The sequence below is a fragment of the Opisthocomus hoazin genome, chromosome 7, assembly GCF_030867145.1.
Source record: "Opisthocomus hoazin isolate bOpiHoa1 chromosome 7, bOpiHoa1.hap1, whole genome shotgun sequence".
NCBI classification, from domain to species: domain Eukaryota; kingdom Metazoa; phylum Chordata; class Aves; order Opisthocomiformes; family Opisthocomidae; genus Opisthocomus; species Opisthocomus hoazin.
This window is the reverse complement of record NC_134420.1, coordinates 17,518,949-17,543,662: the sequence shown is the minus strand read 5'-3', so window position 1 is coordinate 17,543,662 and position 24,714 is coordinate 17,518,949. Positions and strand designations below refer to the sequence as shown.

The window sequence follows — 24,714 nt, the reverse complement described above, 5'->3', positions numbered from 1 at the left end:
AAGGACTAGAAAGTTATATGGCAGATCCAATGAAACAATGTTAAGCCTGTTTTGTTTTACACAGGGCATGGACCAGGTTAAAAATGAGTACTGAAATTCAAAATCAGGATAGGTAGATCATAAGAAATTGCTTTCAGCAGTGATGATCTGCATTTTCTACCTTTTAATTTTGACCCTTTCTTGAAACTCTGTGTTATGACAGGCAGGAATTCACAGCTTTGCATATTGGAATGCTTCAGGCACGCTGAACAATACAAAAGGTTAAGCTGCACTAAATTAGACTGTTACTGGTACAAAAGCATAGTTGCCTTCTCATTACACCTCCTCTTTCTGAGGAGGGAATAAAAACTTTAATTATTCCCTTTGCTCTCTGTTTAATATTTTTCCGTTAAGTGGCTGAAAACCATTAGAAATGACCTGGAATCCACTGTACAGGATGATCACAAATCATTACTTGGTAAAAAGCAGTCTTGATTTCCTAACATCAGCTGCTGACTTTACAACTTGCCAAAGTGTTCTTATTTCCTTGTTTATAAGGAACTGTCCTGATTTCGTCTGAGATAGAGTTAACTTTCACAAGAAGCTGATTGGGCTGACCCAAACCAAGCAATCAAATGGGCTATTCTATACCATGTGACATCATGCTTGGTATTTAATTGGGGGAGCTGGCTGAGAAGTGGTCTTTTGCAACTCAGGAGCAAGCTGAGCATGGGATGGTGAGAACATTGCACGCTGTATATTCTTTTTATCAGTATTATTGTTTTTCTTTTCTTCTACCTTTGCTATTCTGTTAAACGGTTTTTATCCCAACCCCCGAGTTCTGCCTTTTCCTTCTGGTTCTCCTCCCTATCCCACTGCGGCAGGGGAAGAGTGAGAGAGCAGCTGTGTGTTTCTTTGTTGTAGCTGGGGCTAAACCATGACAGAACCAAACATCCTGCACATAGATTCCACTTTGATTGTATATATACATATTCATGCATATGTTCATGCAGCCTCTACAAACATACATCTGTTTTCTTAGTTATTAATATTATCTATTATAATACAAAGGTAACCATGCCATGTGTGTTTAGCAATTGGTATCTAATAAAGATATTACTATTCTTTGTATATAAGGAGGCTTGTTAATACACATTTGTCTTTATTTGACATTACTGGCAATATGCTAAGGAGTTTTTTTTGGGCTTGTTTATTGTTTAGTAGAGATGTAGCAAATAAATACAAATACACATACAAGTTTGAATACATAGTATAGACAAACATACTGTTTTGGTTTTGCCGAACAGCCTCAGTGTATGTGCTTCCTGTTTCCTGTGGGATTTCAGTCTGGGCTCCTGTGCAGAAATTGTGAAAATCATATGAAGTACAATGTCCTGTATCGGAACTTAAAAGCAAAGCATTTAGATAGTAACAAAGGACTCAGATACATCTCTGTAAGACAAAGGAGAGAGTCCTTTATCAGATCAGAAAAAATGAATTGGGCCCTCAAAAAAGATAAAATGTGATTACAGACAGAGACTTTCTGTTACAAATATGCAGAGTTTGAAATCCAATTAACATTTCATGTACGTCTGCACTCTTTGTTTCCCTTAAAACTCACTACACAGGATTCTAATGACTGGATCACAGCCCTTATGTCATTGTTGCATGAAGTCTTACTAACATGTGAAACAAGTACAGGAAGATTTCACAAAATGTAAGAGTCATTTATTAAACTGCTGTGTAGCAGATAGGCAATAATAGGAAAAGGCACAGAACTGGTTAAAAGAAACAAGAGACTTAGGGCTTGATCCAGTAATGACTGCAGATATTTATATGTGTTTCTTTAGTGCCTAAGCATAGGACCTTTTCTTCTGGACCAGATCTAAACCCACAATCAGGGATACAGATTTTCTTTACAGCTGGATGGAAGCAGGTACATCTAAGTGATAATACAGGCACCCACAGCCTGAGCAGTAACCCAGGAGAAGCAACCAAAAGATCTGCGTGTCCTGTTCTACCTCTCTTCTCACTCTGCAACGGTTCAAATGCACATCTTCTCTGTGGAAAATGTTAAGCATCATACTGTAAGTCTATTTGGCCAATGGTTCTTGCTACCCAACCTGAAGCTGAGGCACAGTGTCAAAAACATTGGGACAGTGACAAAAAAGGAAAAACTAGACCATGATCATGTGACCACGTGATTAGGGCACTCAGCTACATCAAAGCGGTCCTATTTTTGTGCCTTGCTTCAAGGATTATTTTTGTACCTCCAGTTAAATGGTTACTGTATGAACTGCATGAGCTGTCTTTCAGATGAGTTCTGCTTCTCTCTATCATGATTCCATAAGTTTTTAATTCTTCTCCATGCATGGCCCAGCAGTACCATACCAGCGGAGGTGTTGGCAAAGACTTTTGAGAGATGACAAATAATGACCTGAACAATTTCATACCTAGAAAAAGACTGACACTGAGCTCCTTGGTTGGTGCTCTAGGCTCTTATCTTTTATAAGTAAACATGGCAGGCATTTCCTGTAAAAGAAAAATGGCTACAACTTCATCTTGTGAAGGACTGAATCCTGTCAGCATGTGCTAACAGTGCTTGGAACACATTCATCACCATGTACATGTAACCTGTCAAGTCTAAATCCTCAAAGGATTTGCATGATGAAATGACTAATGTCTGAATCCTAATCAGGATTATGTGAATGACTACTCTACGTGTCTAAAGCATTTCTTGGTCAAAGAGGAATTGTCTATATAATTTAGTCCTAAAATAAGCCCCCTTTTTCCTTATACAATAGCTGGGAAGAGTTCACTGACTCAGAACTGGATCCATAACACCCTTCTTGCTGAATAGGGAGCCACACTGGTGGAAGAGGGGGAAATGCTGAAGTCGGAGGTCTGCCATAAGTGTCAGTCCCCATTGGTGCTTACATCCCTTGCTGAAAATTTCCTCCACTTAAGAACCTCAGCCCAAATAGCTCCATGAAAGCTGGACAACTACCTTTGCCTTAAAAATAACTGGATCAAGAGCAATTAGAAAAAAAAAATTGTAATGTAACTTCTATCACTTCTATCTGTGCCCACCATATAAGCAGATTGAGTACTTGATCTCAGAGCTGAAGGATGCCTCTCTGAATGGATTCAAGCCCCCACTCCCAGACAGGTCCCCAAGAGACTCCTGTCTTTGGAGGAGAGGATTCTGGGCAGCCTCACCATATCTAGAAGTTGCTGCAGTGTCTGCAGTTTCTTTCAGACATAAGCTTTTAATTCTTTTCTCATTTAACTTTCTGCTTGACCACGAGTGATGTACAAAGAAGTAAGACAGAGTTTAACCATTTTCCATTTCCTGTTAGCCTTTCAGTATCACAGATAATATCATTAGGTAAATGCATTCATATAATTATAAATTATAATGATCAGGTGAGGAAAAAATTATACTGATCAGGTGAGACAAATGCCTCTAAGTCTGAATAATATGCTAGAATTTGCTCTCACCCAACATATCTATAGGAATCTCAGCAGGCATAGAATCATAGAATGATTGTTTATTCTACCATGAGAATATTTTGTAACAGAGCAAAAAGTATATACGTGTATTTTAGTCAGTCAGTTTTTCTGGAGGAAACTGCAGGCTTTTGTTTACTTAACAAATGCATCGTTTCCAAGGGAATTCTAGCTGCATTGGTTTATTTAGCGATTGCACAATGCTACATTTTGACCATTATAAAAACAAATGTGTCTCAGTTGTAAGAATAGTCAAGATAATTCACTGCTTGATAATTTGAGAACTGACTTAATTATTAAGAATATTTCTGGATGCACTTTGCTAAGTCTATATCCAGCTGCCAATCTGCATATGCAATTATAGTTACAATCGATTTATAAAAGTTAGTATTTGACCCAAAATATAAAGTCAGGTACAGAGTGTTCGTGGACATGGCATGGGATTGTGCCAATATTCTTCACTCAGGACATCTGAAAATATTTTCCACAGAGTGTGATTCTAATAAAGAGAGTTTACTGGACAGTGTCAAACCACTACTCATATTTCAAAGCAATCTATCAGATTAGCATTGCACAGTACAAAGAACTTTCTTGTTCAATGAATGGCTGAAGATACTTCTGACTGACATTGCATAACTCTAAACGTAAGCTTATAGTCAAAGTGATTGTTGTATATTGTGCTTAAATCAACTTGCCAGTATTTTAGTGTTTATTTCACAAACTATAAAGTAGCCTAAAATTGTATTTGCACTGGTCAATGTTTTGAAAATTATATGCAAGATAAATTTACATAAGCAATCTGAAGATTTTTAAATGTTAGCTGACAGGGCTATAATTAATGTACATGAATGGGAATAACTTATCAAGTTCATACTCATGCAAGTATTCTCAATTTGAGCGGCCCCATTGGCTTAATAGGGGTACTCATAAGAATGAAAACTGCCAAGACCAGCCCTAATGGATAAAACGCTGAGGAGAAAAACATACAAAATGATGGATTGCATGAGCCAGATAAATCTCCCAGTCCTGCTCACAGTCAATATCAGTAATTTATATAAATATTTTGTGTAGGGTATTATCAGTGCACAATTGGTTACTGCAAATCATTGCCACATGAATATTCCCTTCTAGTCTCTTTTGCAAAAGAAGTTGCAAGAAATCTTGAGGAATCTGGTATTAGCTCCTGGTAGGTGACAAGATTCCGGAAAAGATTGACCAGTGGTTTGCTCTAGCAGATGGAAAATGCAGTGTTATAAATTTCATAAAAAACATAATATTCATGGCCAGTCCTAATACAAAATGGAGCAGTAATAGAATGCTTTTGGAAGGCATAAGTGATACTGAAAAACTGACATTTAAAAACATGAAAAATGGTGCTTTTTGATTTGATCTTCAAGGCTACCTACCAAATGTAGTTACATGCAGTAGGTTCAGGCAATATTGAATTAAATCAGTCAATTAACAGACAGACATTAAGTATTTAATGAAAATTAAAAAAAGAAAGATATAAAGAAATGTTGTTTAAATGCAACCAACTGTTAAGTGAAAAAATAACATGAGTATAGCTGTTTAAAATATATTACTAGATCTAAATAGGTTTATTTTTTTTCCAATAAAGAAATGGAACTTCTTACCTATCTGATGGATACAGCAAACTGCTAACAGGAAAGCCCATTCTGGTACCCATATCCCTCTGCCAAACCCCATCTTGAGTGGAGTCTGGCACAAAGATGTTGGGTTTAGTCAGGAGGAGTAGAGTAGTTCACCTGTGCTTTGCCAGTCTTATATAGTAGGTGACTTTGGCTTCAGTCCCAGATTGATTCAGAGAGTCTAGAAAGGTGGGGTTTGGGGGATTTTAGCAAATGAGCAAGTAAACAGAAGATGCTCTTCCTTCCTCAGAAACTGGTCGATGGTATTTGCATTTTGGGAGGAGTATATACATATACGTACGTATATTTTGTTAATGTTCAGTCTAATAAAAAAACATAGCACGGTGGCAAATAAAACACAACTCCTCCTCCACAAATAATAGGTCCTGGAACAAACTTAATTTGGTGTTGCTTTACAGATATGCAGATGGCATGCAAGTACCTATGCTAAGTTTTTCAATGCTGTAACTGATGCTGGGGAACCCAGCTTTAGGAAGTCACTCCATGTCGCTTGGGGCAGGTAATCTTCTTGCAAAAATAACAGACTAATAACCTTGAAAGATCCTGCACTATCACAGGATCACACTGAGTGTATGCCACAGAAACCCTTCTGTGTCCCTGACAAGCATTAGGCACCTATCTGGTGAACATTAAGCTAGCTTCACCTAGACTGTATCCTACATTTGTTAGAGGTGGGCCTAAACCTTGAAATTTAGTTCTGAATTATCTGTATGATCTGATTTTGCCTTCTTGTGGAAAATGTCAGGAGTAATTTGAGGCACGCAGCCTTACACCAGCTTTGTAGGAGAAAAAAGGTGTTAAATGCATTATGGCCTGCGACCATGATCACATGGTTTCAGTATCTTTCCTGTGTAATTCTGTTCACACCCATGGAGTTGAGGACTACAAATTAGAGAAACAGGCAGTTAATCAGGCATATAGGGCTTGCTAGTAAATGTTTCACATACTTTTTTTCTTAACATTGACTTTTGCAATTCTACTGGATTATAATTTCAAAAGCAGGAATGAATGTGTACTTGAATAAACACAGACAGTATTGCTACTTAATGTCACTTTATCCTTTTTTAACTTGGCATCGGAGATAGGTAGGATAAGTTGCTCTGGGCAGATTTCTGTCTCTTCCAAGATCAATAGACCTTACTTTAAGATGGTAAAAGACGTACAAAAATGTTCAAAGTCAGTGAAATGATTCTTTTAAAGCTGCTACTTTTGGCAAAAATGATGCACAGTCCAGCACTTAATATACACAGAATGTTTGCCCTCAGTTCTTCATCTTCAGCCTCCTGCCACTTTACAAGGATGAAGGTAGCTCATGGCTCCAAAAAATCTTCATCATAAGAAAAGCAATAAGAGCTGCTGCTCAGTGAAGGCTTTAGCAAGGGGCACCTGGGAGATATAATTGGGGTGGAGGAGCCACAGGAGAAGGAGCAAAAAAAAAAAAAATTACCTATACTAGGATGCATAGAGATGCAGAAAGGACTGACTTTACTTAAAAAGGGACGTTATTATCTTCTGCATATCTGGTAAGATGCAGTTCAGCAGTCTCTACTGATGTTTGTCTTTTCTGCTGAAGCAGGGGAAGGAGACAAAGTTGGGAAGGTGTCCTAATTGTAAAACGTGATCACAGCTAGATGCCTAATTCCCTTGGGTTCCTATCAAAATCCTACCACACAACTATAAATTAACAATATTTCCATAAAAGAATAGGAGAGTATAATAGAATATTCCATTCAGGTGTTACTGGATTGAATTGTGTCATTTTTTCAATTTATTTCAGTTCAACCCTTATTGCAGCTTTTGTTTAGCACCAAATATAGAAGATCCTCACTCATTTAGTATTATAAAATAAACAAAAAAGAGTTCCTTTATGAAGTGTCATCTGGATTTGATTTTTGGACTGAAATGAGTGGTAGTTTACTATGGCAAGGTTGGGGTACTTAAGTCAACATATTGGCCTGCTATAGCATGAAACATGTGCCCTGTTAAAATATCCAGGATGTTTATTGAAGTTACATCTTCATAATCAGTAATAAGCTGTTTACACACCCTAGATCTATATCTTCATGCTTCAGCAGACCAGGAGAAAAGAAAAGACTGGATTTCCTGCCCATAGAACATTGTTATATTCTTTGCCAATACTCATGATGAATATAAATTCATCTGTACATAGAGAAAGCAAATGATATCTTTTTTACGTGACCAGTTAGCTGTATTAAATAAATACACACTAGTCTCACTTAAGCAATTAAATAAGCCACCCAATAAACTAGACTTTCAGCAACTAATGTGCATACACCTTTAGCAATGGGCTATATGTGATGGTCAGAAGTTGCAGAGCTTGCTTCCTTTCTTAGTTACACACACCTCAGCATGAGAGGAAAAACAGAGTACCAGGATCTTCTTGTGTTACTTTAAAACATTTGGAGAGAGCTTCTTGTTTCCCATTGGGTACACTAGAGTGAGGGTCTACTGGTGAAGGGAGGAGTTTTCTGAGGGGGCAGTTAGTGCTTCTGATACCCGGTGAAGGTGAGGAGGGTGTCTGTGCTTAGGATCACTAGGTGTGTCAGTGGGGTCAAGGCTGTTTTTTCCTTTTCCTTATCTCTGTTACTGGAGTTGTTTCTAAGCAGAGTGCTAACATCAAATGCTTCTTTAACTCTTTGTGACTAGAACAATGTGTACCAAACTCAAATATGCTACTTCACTAAGCATTTATCAGTGCACAGTATTATATAGCTGTTACGAAGGTTGTCCCAGTTGTCTTTGAAGGTGTTCTTCAAAAGATGTTGCTCAGATATTTTTCTCAAAACTTTACATCTTCTGGAGTTATGATTGCTACTGCTCAGAATGATTTTTTTTTTTTTTTTATCTCCAGGGAATAGTGGCATTTAAATGATGTTCTAGTGTTCATCTTATCCAGCCATACAAGCTCTTTCTCTTCCCTCCTCTTCACCATAAGGAGTGGGTGAAATTGGTAATAACAAAACAGGTACAGAAGAAAATCAGGTCACTCTGTTAGATGGCTTATGGAATGAAAGTTATCAGGCTAGGAGATTTTACTGACTGCTGAGGGAATCACATCTCTAGATGAGAGTACCACAAAAACCAGAAGAGTTTAAATAAATTTATTTGTTGGTCAAGTGGGTGGTTGCTCCAGGTCATTCTTGTAGATTAATAAAAAGTAGTTGGAGGACTTTGGAGTTTCCCGGGTCATACAGTGAAAAGAGCTTGGCTACATAGGAGGGGAGGAGCAAGCTCTCCTCTTCAGTTGTGTGAGAGGAAAGAAACCCCAGAAGCAAGTTTTGAAGTATTTTAGTAACAGAAACTGAAGCAGCTGTCTTTATTGTTAATCTACACCAGGAATCCACTAAAGGAGCACAGTTTTGATATTGCCTGGCACTAAAACACTTGTGTTGCAGGAGGGAATGTTCAGGGAGGTGTTGAAAGTATTTTTGTTTTTCTTGCTTTTCTGTCTGTTTTTTCTCAATTGTAATGTGAAACTCAGAAGCTTATCTCGACATCTCAGAGTCAAATAACATGGAGATTAATTTAGGGTAGATCTGTAGAGTTGATAGAGACCAGCTCATTTTATAGAAGGTTGCTGGAAATTAATTACAACAGCCAGGGATCTGGCTGACAAATATTCTTCTGACTCTTATTTTGATCTTGTATCAAAAATCTGTACCAGTGGATTGGTCACTAAATTACCTCTTGTAAACAGTAAATCCAATATATGTGCTATTTGACTCATAATTCTGACAATAGATGTAATCCCTCTAATTTTACCTTGTCTTGTTGGTTTACTGCATAGAAGTAGGGACAACATTTGAGACTGATTATACCAATTTAATGTAAAATTTCAAATGCCAGATAAAATGTGGATATTATATATATTATACTATAATTACAACGTGAGAGTACATCATATAACGTAAGGGTGGCAAAGGTAAGCATTCAGAAGTTAGGAAGTGGTAGTATTAAGGCTATTAATGAAACCAAAATTCATCTGCCTTCCCTGTTCAAATTACAACTCCACTAGTGTTGCGAACTTCTACCTCCTCACAAGAATGATAAACCACAGATAGTTGGGACTCGGGTAAAGCTACACTGTTCCTCAGATCTGTGAAGTCCTTGCTTGCCATGTGAACAGGGAAAATGAATGAATAGTGAGATTGGTTAGAGAAGAGAATATTTATTGTGGTGTTGAAAGTAAAGTAGTGATGTCTGCAATGAAGGTAAACCAAGTTGTGATTAACTTAAGCAGAGGATCTGGCACATCCTTTCCGCCTAGGTCTGCGGAGGTTTAGTTGTTCTCCTTGGGTTGTGCTGCTCATGCTTTTCTCACCTTTCTCTGATAGCCTCAACTGTTCTTTGCTTCCATCTGTCTACAGGTGAATCTCCAGGATTTTGCTTTCCAGCCCTACCCATGGACTGATGCTCACTCTCTGCCCTTTTTTCAATGGCCTGTTAACTTCCCCCTATTAAATGTGTGCACTGCCACTGTGGAAGAAAATGGTAGGCACGCTCTGGCCATAGGCTCTTTTCCCTTGTTCTTGGAATAGATGATGCAGTCTGTTTTCTGTTTAGTATAACATGTTGCACCACTTGAGATATCTCAGAGAGGTTTCTTCATGGAAAACAAAGCTGCACACAGCCTCACGGTGCTTTTGCATGTGGAGAGGGTGTTAAACTCCTGCAGTGAATGGCACATGAGCTCTCTGTTGTATATAGTTATTGCTTTTTAGTTTGTTACAGTAATTTCAGAACTGGTTATGCAAGGCACTATTCAATGTGGAAGAAAACTCTGGCTGTGGAGATCAGATTGTCTAAACGCAAAACAAGTGAGAGCTGAGTAGTGAAGTTTTGAAGAAATTAAGTAACTTGACTTGTTTGTCAGTGACATTAGTCATAGTTCCTTCATTGCAGAGTGACATCTTAAGTGCACGGTTGTACTGTTTTCCCCTTTCTTGATTTTGGAAGAGGAGCCTGTAACTGGTATCTTGAACTGTTGGCAGGCAAGGAAGAACAGAGCTCTTGCTCTGTTCACCTTATCTAAGGGGAATGAAAGATGCAAGAAAAAGAAATTAAACTTATGCATAATACTTTGGCAACAATGGCTTCTGCATGTTTCAAACTGAATTCATGAAATGTGGTCATTCATGTTGTGGATTTCAAATGTAATAGCTCTTCTTAAGCGCACAGCTTACTGGGCTTCTATGTCAGTATACAACCCAGGTGAGCTCAACACCTTCTTTCTCACTGTAATTCTTACTCCTGGGTTTTAACTCTGTGAGTACTCAGTTGTACTGGCTGATTTTTTTTTTTATCCTTTAAAAATATGTGGAAAACTTTTAGTAGCTTTTGCTGCCAGAAAGCTGCCATGCCTTGTCTTATCTGAGTACTTTTGATTGTTAGGCGCTATTTATTAAGTTGAGAAAATACATACATGTATGTGGTGCATTATTTTTATCAGATTTAATGTCCTCAGGTTCATCGTGCATTTAATTCAACTAAAAGCACAACTTTTCCATTGTACCTGCTATCTGGAAACTCAGCTGGTAGATTTTTCGCTTTCAGTATTTGCTTGGTTCTCACTGTGTTAGGATGGTGTTTATAGCTCTAATTTGGTTGCTTTGTCTGGATTTCAGTTTTGTTTTCTTCTTCTGCATAGTGCTAAGTATGGCTTTCTGAACTAATATTGCCTCTGATGCTTTGTTATCTGTTTGGCATTCACTGTCCTGTATGTTATTGTGCTTTTGCTTTGCTTGTGCGTAGTTTCTTGGTTTCATGAATTGCTTATTCTGTGGATGCTAATAAAATACACAAGCCAAATCTGGCCTGTTGAATCCTTGGTGGGAAACTTCGATATAGTTCATTTTTTCCTTTGTTTTTCTTCTCCACAAGCTTGGCTTAATTCTTTCTCGTGCTCCACTAATTGTATGTAGCCCCTCATTTAAGGGATTCTTTTTTCCAAGCACATTCAAGTTTTCATTTGCATTTCTTTATCTACTTCAGAATCTGCTGTTGAACAAATTTTGGTGTGTTTTTCCATGTATCATGAGGCTTTCTCAGTGATACTTGATGAGTCATTTCTGCATCTGTTCCTCAAAAGTTTGTCTTTGAGTATGCTCAGATTATTAGTGCTGCACATATCCTCAACACTTGAAAGGCTACATTTATGCCCATACTGAAGACTGTATGTGGGGACCAGGCTATATGTTTAACTCCTATCTGCAGTACTGACTGAGTTTAGAGGCTCAGCTGGACTTCTGCCTAAGGACTCAAGGTTATCATCCGTTATCTCCTCGTCTGTCCTGTTCTTCAGATTAACAGAAGTGTCCTGGGTTTGGCCAGGACAGGGTTAATTTTCACCGGACTCCAGGAAGGGGCACAGCCGGGGGGGTGGGGGCTGACCCCACCTGGCCAAACAGAGCCCGGTATTCCATACCATGTGACATCACGCTGGGTTCCTGGGGAGTGGGGGGGGGCGGCGCGGCAGGAACGGACTTGCGGCTTGTGGGGGCGCGGCGTCGGTCGTGTTCGGGAGAGCGGCTGTTTGGGTCGTGCGGTTCGTTGTTGTGTTTTCTACTTATCTGTACCGTTGTTGTTCCTGTTTCCCTCTGTTTGGTGTTCTATTAAACTGCCCTTATCCCGACCCACAGGTTTCTGCCTCTTTCTTTTCATTCTCCTCCGCACGCCGGCAGGGGGAAGGGCGGCCGCGTGGCGCTTTTGTTGCCAGCGGCAGCTGAAACCAAGACAAGAAGTTAGCTGGTGTCCTTCCTGAGCAGACAAACAACAACACAACAATTTAGTTTTCGGTTCACCGGTCTTCTGCTCCCTCTTTCCCTCTCTATCACCAGTAGAGAGTATGAGTATGTACTCAATCTACAAGCTGAGAAAAGTCAACTGGAATAGTCCGATTTGCAAATAAAATCTCAACATAGATAGTTATGTTGTGGGCTAAGTATGCAGCAGAGTCTATCTGTTTCGGGATGGCCGATGCTAATGGTCAGTGCACATGACCACAGTGCTTCCTCCTGTCGCTCTCCTCTGTAACATCCTCTTCTACCCCATTAGTTCAGATGTGGTTGCCAAGAAGTTCAAACCCACCTAAAGCAAAGCTGCTGCTATCTTCTTTTGCTCTGTACTGGCTACATGTGCCCAATCCCTCCCTCGCCTCCAGCCTTGGCACTCTCATGATCCCCACAATGAACAAGGTTACTGAATGACCTGGCTCCAAAATTGTATTGCCCGTTTGTGCAAGATTATCGATCACAAATTTAATTATTTTCTAAAGTTTTGACAAGTATAAGAATCAAAAATTTTTTGTGGTTTAAGATCTATTGTTTCTACAAACTCTTGGGTATGTGAGCTGAAAACACAGCTTTTATAGATAACGTATTTGCATCTTGAAATTTTTTGGAGGGAGCTTCCAGGACTTCATACAAGCCCTCCTTGTCTTCTCGTAGCACATCTAGACGGTGCAGGAAGCCTGTAAGCCTTTTCCTCTTCCTGTTAATTCTGTTTCAGTCTTTCTTTTCCTTACTAGTTCCTGTTTAAATTTCAGAGCTTCTCTTTAATGTCTAAAAACCACCATGAGATTGTTAGATGCGCTTCTGTCTACTCAGGAACAGGGAATCAGTATTCTAGTTTAATTGCTTTTTCTATATATAGTCATCGTTCCTCAAATGCTTCCTAAAAGTAGGATTTTCTGAATCTCTAGGCATTGTCCTGTACATAAGACATTGCAAGGGCTGCCGTATCTGTGGAGGAGAAGGGCTATGAGCTGTGCAGCTGTGGCTTTATTACCCTCAAAAAATGCTCCCCATATGTTATCTGTCAAAACACTAGTAAGGACTAGATATTCAAAACAGAGTCCATCCTGGTGCTGAGTACAGCACCTGCTCTCTGAGTATGTTCTTCAGTTAGCAAACAGAAGAAGAGAGGCAAAGAATGAATGTGAATTTGGTGTTATTTCTCTTGCTCCAGTCTAATCAAAGAAGCTAGGCAGGAATAGGGGTAAGCAAGCTTCTGCTTTCCACAGATTACAGCATCATCCTTTATTTTAAGACCAAACAAAAATTATGAGAGCGCAAAGTGCTGCCTGCCACTTCTGAGGGCAGGTGAAGCAGTAGAAAGAACTGAGTTTCAAACCACTTGCAACTCATTCAAAGTACTTAGGAAACAAAAGCTGGGTATTTCTGCTTATGTCTGAGTATGAACGTGGATAGGACACAATTCACGGTAAGAATCTTGATGTTTCTCTGACTGCAGTGTTTGACTGCTGCTGATTGCAGCAAAAGGTTTCAGAGTAATAGAGCCATATTAATTACCATTTTTCTTCTACTGCTGAGATGAGTTTTAAGTATTGTTCCTTAGAAACAGAAAGAACATGCAAAGTAACTCGCACTTGGGTTAAATTAATTGCCACTCTGCATACAGTATTTAAGGGCCAGTCCAAGCAGGATGTTGATGGATCTCATGCAGCCAGGTTTTGCTCTGACAGAGGCTGCAAGTCACCCATTCAATCTTTATTTGCACATCATACCCTTTTTGTTGTATGCACCTAGATACATGCTGCTCTCCTAGTTTACCATAATGTATATATTGCATCTGCTGAAGGAGATGATCCTGACAGCTATAAAGGGGGTTTGTTTCTTCACTTCTAGTTTCAAATTCCTGAAGAGAATTTGAAATGAACCAGATTTGATTTTTCCTCATTTCTGTGGCATACATGTGTAAACAAGGGAGCTTCCACAACTTTAGCAATTTTATTTCATCCAAACTCAACTATATTTTAGGACTACATTCAATAAAGCTGCTGACTGATCTGTAGAAACATTGCGAAAAACAGTTAAAACTATTCTTGTGGCTTTCTAAATGTAGTGAGCAAGATTCTGATCTTGTTTACATTCTAGTATGTCATAGCCAAAGGCACTCAGGTACCCCGTTACAGATAAGAAGCTTGAGAATCAGATCAAAAGCAGATAATGTGGTATTAAAGTGGTTTAGTGAAGACAAGAGGTTATTCAATGCTGAAGAGGTGGTCTGAAATCCTGAAGGTCATTATCCCAATACCTGCCCATCACAAGCTCTTTATGAAAATCATGTCACTGCATATAGGATCTCTTCAAATTTGTGGGTTAAGGTATGAACTGTTTGGATCCGATGTAGAAAGGGTAGACTTAAACATGAAAACCAATGCCTGGGAATAAAAATCTTGCTGCTGTCTCATTGCTGAGCTTGTTGGTTCTCTGTCAGGAAACAGTAGGCAATAGTATGAAGTGCTGTACACTGCTGTGAACTTTCTCCACTGTTCTACTTTTTTCTTTGGTGAAGAGTTTCCATGCACCTAAGCTGCATGCTCTACAGTAGCCCTCACTCCTGTACCTAAATCTTCAATTCTGCTGCTATCCACAGACAGCAAATAGCCTCCTCTGCAACTCCAAGCTGTTTGTATTCACCTAAATGTCCTACCAAATGGCCTTCGATTCCTTTTAAACTGAACCTGTGCAGCCTGCAACACCACTAATTTTATTCCAGTATTCACCCTGCCTATCGCTTCATAAACCCCTCCACACAAAATATCTATCAGATGCTTTCTATCTCTTTATGTAAATAAGATCCTTGGACATATGCTTGTCATGTACTCCTGAAGCAGCCTCTCTTCTTGACCACTGTTCCTGGATGCAGAAGCATGTCTTGCCCTTCTGATAATGGTGACTGGTGAAGGGTATAATATGGGTATAAAAGAAGAGGAAATACTGGGAAAGGCATTGGAGAAGTAGAGGTACAGTTGCGTTCCGTAAAGACATGTCTTCCAGCTCCAATAACAACAATTTCCAGTTGCAGTTTATTGTAGCTCAAGTAACTGCTCAAACATGTTAATTCTATTCTTTTGATAGCATCTAAGTCATGAGTAAATATCAAAGAAGCTTATTAAAGAGCATTGCATATATAAGTGATTGAAATTTCCCATCAAAATGGAAAAGGGAGGACACAGATCTTTTCATCACATGTTCCTTAGGGTATCCCATACTATCCTGAGATACTGTAGCTCATTGTCTATGTAGAGCATAATATTTAAACTCATGTACCCAGTGCTTAGGACTAAGATAAAATGTTTTAAACAACCTGTCAGACTCTCTCAACCCATCTGTTAATGGGCTAGGTAAAGCAGTTGAACAGAGTTTCAAATGGCTTGTAACTCATTCAAAGTACTTAGGAAAAAAAAGCTGGGTGTTTCTGCTCATGTCTGCGTAGAAGAATGTGGATAGGACACAATTCACAGTAAGAACCTTGATGTATGTTGCAAGAAATGTTATTAGAAAGGGCGTAAAAATAAATTGACTCTAATTCAGAAGCAAAGTAGTGGAGTGGTGTGGTCGTTAACAGGAATCTGGTGAGAATATGGTCTCTTACAGAAGTGGCTACGGCAGTTTGCTGAGAGTCAGAAGTCCTTGGATTTATTTTTAACTTTATGATTTCCTTGCTGAATGCCAGTGTGCAAAATTCCTCGGTGTCTCTGATTTCCCTTCTATCTTCTGCCTGGCTAAAATATATTTATTATAAATGTCTTGAGAAGGAAATAAAAAATTCTATATTTACATACCAGTATGATAGGAATTTCATACTGGTTGCTACTGGAGTAAAAAAACCCTAACTGCTCGTTAAGAATGCTAACCCTTTTCCCCAGATTTTGGTGTGCGGAGGATAGGAATAGGCTCTTCCACCTGCAATGACTTTGTTATATCCTGGCACTAGGAGCAAATTAAAGTATCTTTCAGGTTGTCCTAATCTGAGCAAAGGAACTCTTGTTCCACTCGTGTAAGCAGTGCTTCACCTCTGACTTTGGCTGTATTGAAAAATGCTCAGGTGAAGCCGAACATCTGCTCTGCAAGGACTTCCCATACATGGAGGCATATGCAATGCCTTGCGTCTATCCTTTGTGGCTCACAGATCAGTATCGCAGCAGCCCTGAGTTTGGTACAGTGGTTCTGTGACATTTCAGATGATAATTTCAAAGTAACATTTAAAGTTTCAAATCACAAATTTGGCAAACTCAAGGACTTTCTAGGCACGTTTTATACATTCAAGAGATAAACTGACTTATTTTTTGTTCCCTTTCAAGTTGACAAGGAGTTTTTCCATTGTATTCAGTTTGAACATAATCATATCAACTGTGAGGGAACCTTTTGGGACTTTTGTACGTAATAACATATTGTTGGATTAACATCAGACACAGCTTGATTGTGAAGGCGAAGGTGGTCTCGATCACAGAGCATACTGCATATACATTCTGGACAATCCAGTGGGTTTTTCATTTTGTGCTACTTTGCTCCTAACAGAAGCAACATTCTGTATATATCGAGATCAAAGACAAGTAGGACTTTGGGAAAGAATTTCTAGTTTGACCACTCATGGAAGAACTGAATGAGCTAATTCTGTATGTGGTTGTATCCAAGAAGACATCTGGCTCTAGAACTATTTGCTAGGATATTTGTGGATCAAAACTATATAAAAGTTCTGAATGGTGCAAAACGTTTGGTATGTTATATTTTGAAACCAAGGAGAATAGAATAGGATGTCAGGAAACTCTCATTGTTGTTCTTTTGGGCGTACCTGTTTAATAGTCACTATTCTAGCTAATATTTGCTCATAAAGAGAAAGGAACGTAAGTCTATTTATGCAAGTCAGTAGTTTCTACACCAAAATTATTTTAAAAATAATTTTCCTCAGATATTTTTCATTTAATAGCCCTTGAATGTTGATGTGATAAAGTTGTTCCTGGGGGCTTACAGGCAGGAATATTATCTGAATCGATTTAGTGAAGAACACCTTGAGAAAAGAACGATCTTCAGGTATTTTTTCTGTGGTCCTGAGGTCCAGATAATGAAAGTGATGACAAAAATCTATGAAAATTCTTATTTTTCTTAAAGTATACTAATCTGCTAAAATGTAAGAATTTTCACTTGTATTTTGGTGATTATCCTTAGATATCCTCTATTCTTCACAGTTGAGTAAGAATTTAACATATGTAGAACATTATTCAACTCCCACTGAAATCAGTGACTTCTATGGAAGTTCATACATATTTTATTAATCCTTTGGTAATATATTCATTGATGATGACTGTATCCTTTCACATGCTGACTAAGTGGGCAAAATTGTTCCTATCCCAAGGCAATGTATAACGCAGGATCGTGGAAGCTGAATGACTGCATATCTACTGACATGAATGATTCTGAACCATCAGTTGTGTGTTAGAATGTGACCAACTCTAGTTTTGATTAGTTCCTGAATCTTTTTTATATCTTTACCTTATAGCACTTCGAGATGTAATTATAAATCTTTTTCCATGCTAAGACCCTCTTTCCAATTGCTATGACTTTGTCAAGATTTTAATAGTTTAGCTGACATTTTACAGACTTTTGATCTACTTGTGTCAAGTATTTTTGGAAGGAGGAGGTGGAAATATTTCGGTCAGAATGATCTAGCTGTTCAGAACGTGGTAAGAGAATAAATTGCTTGATGTATCACTTAACAAATCAGTGTGTTGCAGCACACGGGAATTCGGGGGGTTCTTGCTTCTGTTTAAAAAGCATGCCTTGACAACTACACTTGACAAGCAGAACACTATTCATTAGAATTTACCAGAATTCAAGTTGTTCATACAGCTGCTGATGCCTTCCTAGGAGGAGGTTACATTTAGCTCAGAGAGATCTCGGTGTTTCTATTGTGTGGTAAAGCATTTAATGGATGCCAAATAAAGCTCTTAACCTTTCTGTAATTCAGCAGATAAGCTAGGTACCGGGAAACAGAATCAAACCTTTCTGAAAAACTTGTGTTTGCTTTGTTAATATGTTGAAGGTTTTTTCCCCCCAATACTAACATAAAATAAGAACAATAGGTAAGTTGGTTTTGCCCAGAGGAGAACTAATTCCACTCTGCTCATGTAGTATAAGAATGACCACAGTAGATGAGAGGAAATGACCATCCAACCCAATAGCCTATCTGTGGCAGTGGCCGACATAGCATGTCAAGGAAAGAAAATGGCAAGCACAAAGTGATAATTCTGAAGAATACCCTCCTATGCTCCACAAATACGTTGCTCGGCATCCTGATGTGGTTGCCTTTTGGTTCGCTATCTCTATGGCTTTGTTGTTGCTGTTAAGATAAAAGGGCATACGGATCACGGCTGCAGTCAGTATGGAGAAGCAGCATACTTAAAATAGAAACTAAAAAACTTTGAATACTGACCAGTTTCATTTTTTTCATGACTTTCTGTTGCAACTCAGCTGTTGCCAGCAGATGAGCTTCCTCTTCACTGCCCCTTTTCTTTCTTCTCTTTGCTGTTGCTGCTACTGGACTAGGAGTGTGACAGCTTCCTCATACAGAAGTCAAAGGGAGACGGAAAGGAGAGCACCAACTGGGAGAGAGGGGAGAGGAGGAAAGTGGGACTTCAGGATCATAAAGGGGGAATAGCTAGAAAGAATGAGTGAGGACACAATGCAGAGAGGTGTCAGAGGGAAGTGTATACGTATGCATGAGTGAGGAATCTGAGAAAATGTGTGAGGTAGCAAGCGAAAAAATGAATGGGATAATATAACTGTCCCTTCAGATACTGGAGGTAAACTAAATTAAATGCCACAAAAGTTATTGGTTGGTCTTTGTGACTGAAAGAGTTAAATAACTTGGTGTAAAGCATTCCTTTCTGTACTGTTCTGGGCAAGCCATGGAAAGGACGTCATGCTTCTGAATTTTATTTGTCTTGGGGGTGGTGTACGGACATCCTTGTCTCTGAGTCTCCTTTAAATGACATTGCTTGCTGGTGTTTAAGAAAAATTTCTGTCCTGAGTCAACTTTGATCCCTCCCCGCTGATGACTACTGTTCACTCCATGAACACTGGGACTGCTGTCCTAAAACTAGCAGAGCAGGGGCCACACTACTACAGAAATAACTAGTAAAATCCCGGTTTCAAGCAGTTGTCTGTTTCCTTTAAGCTTCATAAATAGCACAGGAAACCTTAGATGCCTATCACTGTTCTCCGCCTCCTCTCTTCCGTGTCTTTATGTTACCTTTTATCTCTAAGAATTCTCATGTTTCATGTTTGTACAAAGCAGCAGAGAGTAATTCTACGCCACTCTACTGCAAGCACCACCATGGCTTAATAAATATCTAGATAACTAGTAATAGGACAAAGCAGACAGATGTGAACAAAATGAAACTCTAGTCTGGTTTGGCAAAGTATGTATATGCATATTTCAAAGAATTGATTCTGACCATAGAACATTATAGTGTCTAGCACAGGAACATCCTGGTCTGTGTGAGTGGGGTTCTTAGCTGTTGGGGTAACTCTAATGCCAAAGCAAGCATTTAGTTTATTCTGAAATGCGTATGTACTTAAACTACCTTTCTGAATAAGTATGTGGAGTGGAATTAGATATTAAGTGGAATCTGACTTTACAGAGATAAGTAAGCCCCGTTGTTCCAACACAGCTACTCATGAGTTCAGAGTTTCGTAAATTCTCAAGAATGTTGCTGAGTTCACAGCTAAGAACTAGTACTCCACAGCCCCGAAATCAAAATGTCCTTAATGAAATGCAATCAGAAAACTAGAAAAAAACAACAGAGAATGGAGGGGGAAAAAAAAAGAAGAAACAGAGGGGGAGAGAGAGTAGTCAGAGTAGGATCGACTTTTGCTTGCTACTCATTCCCTTCTATAAAGGAATGTTACTCATGTTGCTGTAAAGATTTTACAGAAATATGTCAGCCAAAACTCCCAGTCCTTGTTCTGTGTTCCTGTAGCCTTCACAAGGCTTCCAAACAGAGTGTCTTGATTACTTATATCAATCTTTTCAATAGAGAGTACATTTTTGGTGAGGATTTACTTTATCTACCAGCAATTATTTTACAAGGCTCTGATAGGCCTGCAAGTGCATTGTGTTGGTGTAGAGCCAAGACAATCCCTCAAGGACATTTTTAGGCACAAGGCTGAAAGTAATACAACTCTTCCACAATGGCAGTCTCTGTCTGACTGTTTGCTCTGTATGGATTCAATTTATGTGATGCTTGTTAAATATCTAAGCCTTTGTCAAAATGAATAGGAGATTTATTATCAGGGATAAAATAACAACTACTCTCAACCTTTGCAGAACTCAAGGGCAAAGCAGTTTTTCCAGTTAGAAGGAAGACTTTGTTCACTACCAGCAACTAATGGTGTCACACACATGGATAGAAATGGAGGACCGTGAAACAATCTACCATGAAACCAGATTCAGTAAACCAAGCAACAACCACCACCCCTCCACATCAAAGTTAATACTAGAGGGACCAATGTTTTCTGCTGGGAACAATCCCTCAAGACCCAAGACCCTTTCTGGGATGTGTTTACAGGTAAAATAGACTGCTTGTTTAGAATTTGTCTACATTGTTGTTGCATATTTATGTGCCTTATATGCAGTGTGGTGATATGCGAATGTAACACTACAGTATGCTCTACTTCAAATAAGAAAACAATATTGCACCAGTACAGCTAGTGGGAGTAAATCCTACAAGTCTCTTTTACATCTAGTGACATATATATATTACAGTAGTAGTACTAATTGTTTAGAGTGTCTGCAGTGAAACAGAAGTACATGGAGAAAGCAAACCCCTAAACATATTGCCGAAATAATGCAGGATTTTCCTTAAAGTGTCTATGATGCAAATATTTTCCTGAAGCTAACTGTGGGCAAAATTCTGTCCCGACTGTGCAAATCCAGTCCTCCTGGCTTCAGCTGAATGGGCTAGGAAAGTAGGATTTAGCTGTATTTCACCACTTTTTTCACCACCATTTCACACTTCCTTAGGTTGATTTATCTATGACGTAACTCTGATGGCAAAATATTTAGTCATCTTTTTTTGAAGCTGACTGGAGGGCTTCTCTGCCAAAAAGCTTGCTTAATTTTTCTAATCTGCCAGCTGAGCCAACAAAACATCTCTACATACAAACCTCATACCACCTATGACCTTCATTTGGGAGAGAGAAGACTGAACAGATTTCAGGGAAATAATGGTACAAGTAGCTTCAGATTAATTACTGAAAAGAAGAGGAACAAATTTGGTTGAAATAGCGAACAACAATAGACCACAAATCTGGACTTTCCCTGTAGATCCTTTCCCCTCTGGATCCTGGTGCACTAACCACAGAAAATAGTCTTAATGTGAGAGTTCATATATATATATTTATATATAAAAATCCAGATTGTCTAACAAACACAGCTGAAATATCTGAGTCGCATGCTAGACTGACATACAACTTTTTAGGAGAAAGGAACAAAATAACCTGTTGCCTCAAGGAAAATACCCTGTTTTTGTATTATACTAAAGTTTAAGTCTGACTAGACAGACCAATGATCATCTGTGCAGCTGCTGATAGGTGAATAAGTGAAATGCACAGCTGTGAAACTTCCTGTGTGACTCCGAAAGCAGCTAGCTATATTTCCTGGAAACTGATACAGTTTCTTCAGAAAAGTGAAAACGTATGGACTTCATTTAAAATATGAATACTCATTATTATTTAAGAAAACAATATGCTTAAAATACGTATTTTGAAACTTTAAGAAAACACATACATGTTAGTAAACAGAATGAAGCTGTCAGTAGCCTATAGCATGTACAGAAGACATGCAATAGAATAATCAGTACAAATATGCATTATGCTGCATGAAACAACAGGCATTAAGAATGAAAGAAAGAATAAATAACAAGACAGACATAGCGTCAAGAAATATAAGAAATGATAGAATTGCTCTTTTAGTAAGGTGGCAAACAGGCTGTCCTTGCATACATTTTACTCTTTTGTTTTAAGTGACCTGTTTGATCTTGACAGTCATTACTTTTGCAGTCAGGATACCTGAGTTCATTGGTATGACACATCAGATTCTCAGCAGTGCCAGAACACAATTTGGCACACCTTATGGAGAGGAATATATACAGCTTTGAGTCTTTCCTATATTGTCCTGATTCAGGCCAGTGTTTGAACTAACAGAATCCTCAGTCTCGCCTGAAGACCCTGTGAACGACGCAGAAATACACATCAGGCAGAGACAGGGAAGCATCTGCTAAGGCACACAGATAGCTGTAAAATGCAGTACCTGTGCAATTTTCGTGTGGAAGGCAACCAGGATTAAGCAGCAAAACTCACTGATAAAAACAAAGAGGTTTGGAAAAAGGACATACTTTCAAAAAATGGCTGGAGACATTTATCTCTCTTCTCTCTTAACCTTTAAGGAAGCTAAAAATGTACCAAACCTCAGTGACGTTAGAAACTGGACGTTATGGAGAATGGTGGGGCAGCTTGCTTTGTTCACCTGTGTATAAATACTGTGTGTTTGTACCACCTGTATAAACACTGTATGGTGTGTGCTTTGCGGCAGAGAATATAGGAGGCAGCCAGGGCACTGCTGTGCTCTGATTGCGGGGACTGACGGAGGCTGGCCCTGGGGCTGCAGCAGGGCCACAACAGCCCTACCGCAGCATAGGGGGGGTTTGGGAGGCAGTTTCCCACCAGCGCTTTTCCACCCTTTACATGTTATCTCAGGTATGAGTTAACAGGTTACCTTGCTGAGGCAGATTAGCTTGTGCTCTACCAAGTAATTTTGATATGGAAAGCCTGTGATTTCATTTGCGGTGCCTGCTTGCACAAGGGGATGGGGTGTTTCCACCCCAAATTCCTGTCCAGGGGTGAGGAAGGAGGGATCAATTAAAAGAAAGGGGGTAGAAAAAGTCCCAGGCCTTTCAGGCACAGTTTTTATTGCTGTCCCAGGAGCAGAAATGCAGCAAACTTGCCAAGTCATCTCAGAATAGGTTTCCCGAAGAGGTAGAAGCTACCCTGCTGCGGGAGCATACCTCGCTGCCTTTCTCCTGAAGAAGTGGTGATGATGGCGAGCTGCCATCCCTGGAACTCCAGGCACCCTGCGCGTGTGGTACAGTGCCTGTTAACCCTACGGCCGGGGGACGCACCGTGGTAAACTACATCCGACGGCCCCCACAAAGGGCTGCACTTTCTCTGGGAGGCAGGTGACGCCTCGCACTGGGCGGACATCGTCCCTAGGGAATGTACCCAGCCTCAATGACAGCCAGGGAACATGGCACCCCTCAGGCCAGCCGCCTTAGCAGCTCAGCTGCCAGCTACCCAGGAGCAAGGCAGTTCCTGCTGCTGGCCCTGCAGGTTGAAGATGGCATACCTGAAGGCCACGTGGGGAAGGGGGTCCTCTCTCTGTCGTATTTCTCAATATTCTCAGGAGGACACTTCGGGAGCTCCGTGAGTTTTGGGTTAGGCCCTGGGAAGGACACAGCCTCCTTCTGCCCATCCCTCACAGCTCCTGTGCTGTTACCCTTTTACAGCATAATCTTGAACAGCGTCTGACAGCTGTGATGGTGTTTTAAATGGGAAAAGCTCTCTGAAGGTAGTGGGTGGTTGTTCTCTTTCCTCCCTCCTGAAATGCTCTTACATCATGGATGAAGAAGTTGTAGCACATTGACATAAATTTATTTCATCCTGTACTGTTTACTCTGAGCTCTAGTAAAAGGAGTTTTCAGAGCGCTGTGTCGGGTACAGTGGTTTGATTCTTTATTAAGTAATGGCATTTGGGACTAGATTGTGTGTGAGAAATTATTTGTAATGCATTGCATTAATTCTATCTTTGATATAGGCTTTTAAAAAACACAGCTCCCAGGATTGAAGCAATTTGCTACTGGGTGGCTTTATTATGAGCAGTTTCTGAATGCTTAGCTTGGCCACCTCACCAGATCTGTTTAATCTCAAATTGCTCAGAGTGAATTAACAACTTGAAAAAAAACCCGAAACAACAAACCTACCTTTAGAAAGATGGCCCTTTCTTTATCGTTGCTGTCATAAATCCAAGAAAGATTGTAATCCTCATCCTCTGCTTTGTGTTTGATTCCCAGCATACAAAGGCCTGATGCTCCTATCATGTGTGCTAGAAAAACCGTGGAATAACACCAGTGAGACCATACCAGAATGAGTGAACCAAGGCAGGAGAAAGTCTCTGCCCCTCTCTGGTAATTTTGATCTATTTATTTGTTTCGAACTTTTTGTGTGTTGGTCAAATGTGCTTCTTCAGTTGGGTAAGAGAGGTGTGCTTACTGAGGCATTTGGGATGTTCAGTAATTTTTTCAGTTGTGGTGGATCACCTGTAAAAAAGAGTCTCCAAGTAATTTTCATAGTTTCCTGAAAGTCTGAGTGATGAGTCACAGTGTATACTTGTATTTTCCTGTGAGGTAAATTGAGATCCTGCTAATATCAAGTCCACTGTACTTACGTCAGTGTAATGCTGATAAGTTTTCCTGTGTCTCTTGGAGTGCAGGCTAGCTTTGATGGTCTTGTGGCCTAGGACTGCAGTTTTATGTGAATTTCTGCTTCAGGAGTGCGATAATGGCTTCTTTGGTACGGAGGCAGAAGAGCTCATGAGCTTTGTGAGATTTGCACGAGTTGAGCAGATTTGAGGAATTCTTCGCCCTGTCCCTGCAGTGCACTCTGAGCCTGGAGAA

General features: G+C 39.6%; 1 protein-coding gene across 1 annotated transcript in view; it reads right to left on the bottom strand.

Moving 5' to 3' along the window:
- LOC104338186 (mucin-5AC) overlaps nt 1–23,245 on the bottom strand; it is a 49,473-nt gene extending 26,228 nt beyond the window's left edge. The window contains exon 1 of the mRNA XM_075427124.1: nt 23,050–23,245. Within this exon, the coding sequence (XP_075283239.1) occupies nt 23,050–23,245 (196 nt within the window). The remainder of the gene's footprint in view (nt 1–23,049) is intronic.
- Nucleotides 23,246–24,714: the final 1,469 nt, after the last annotated feature.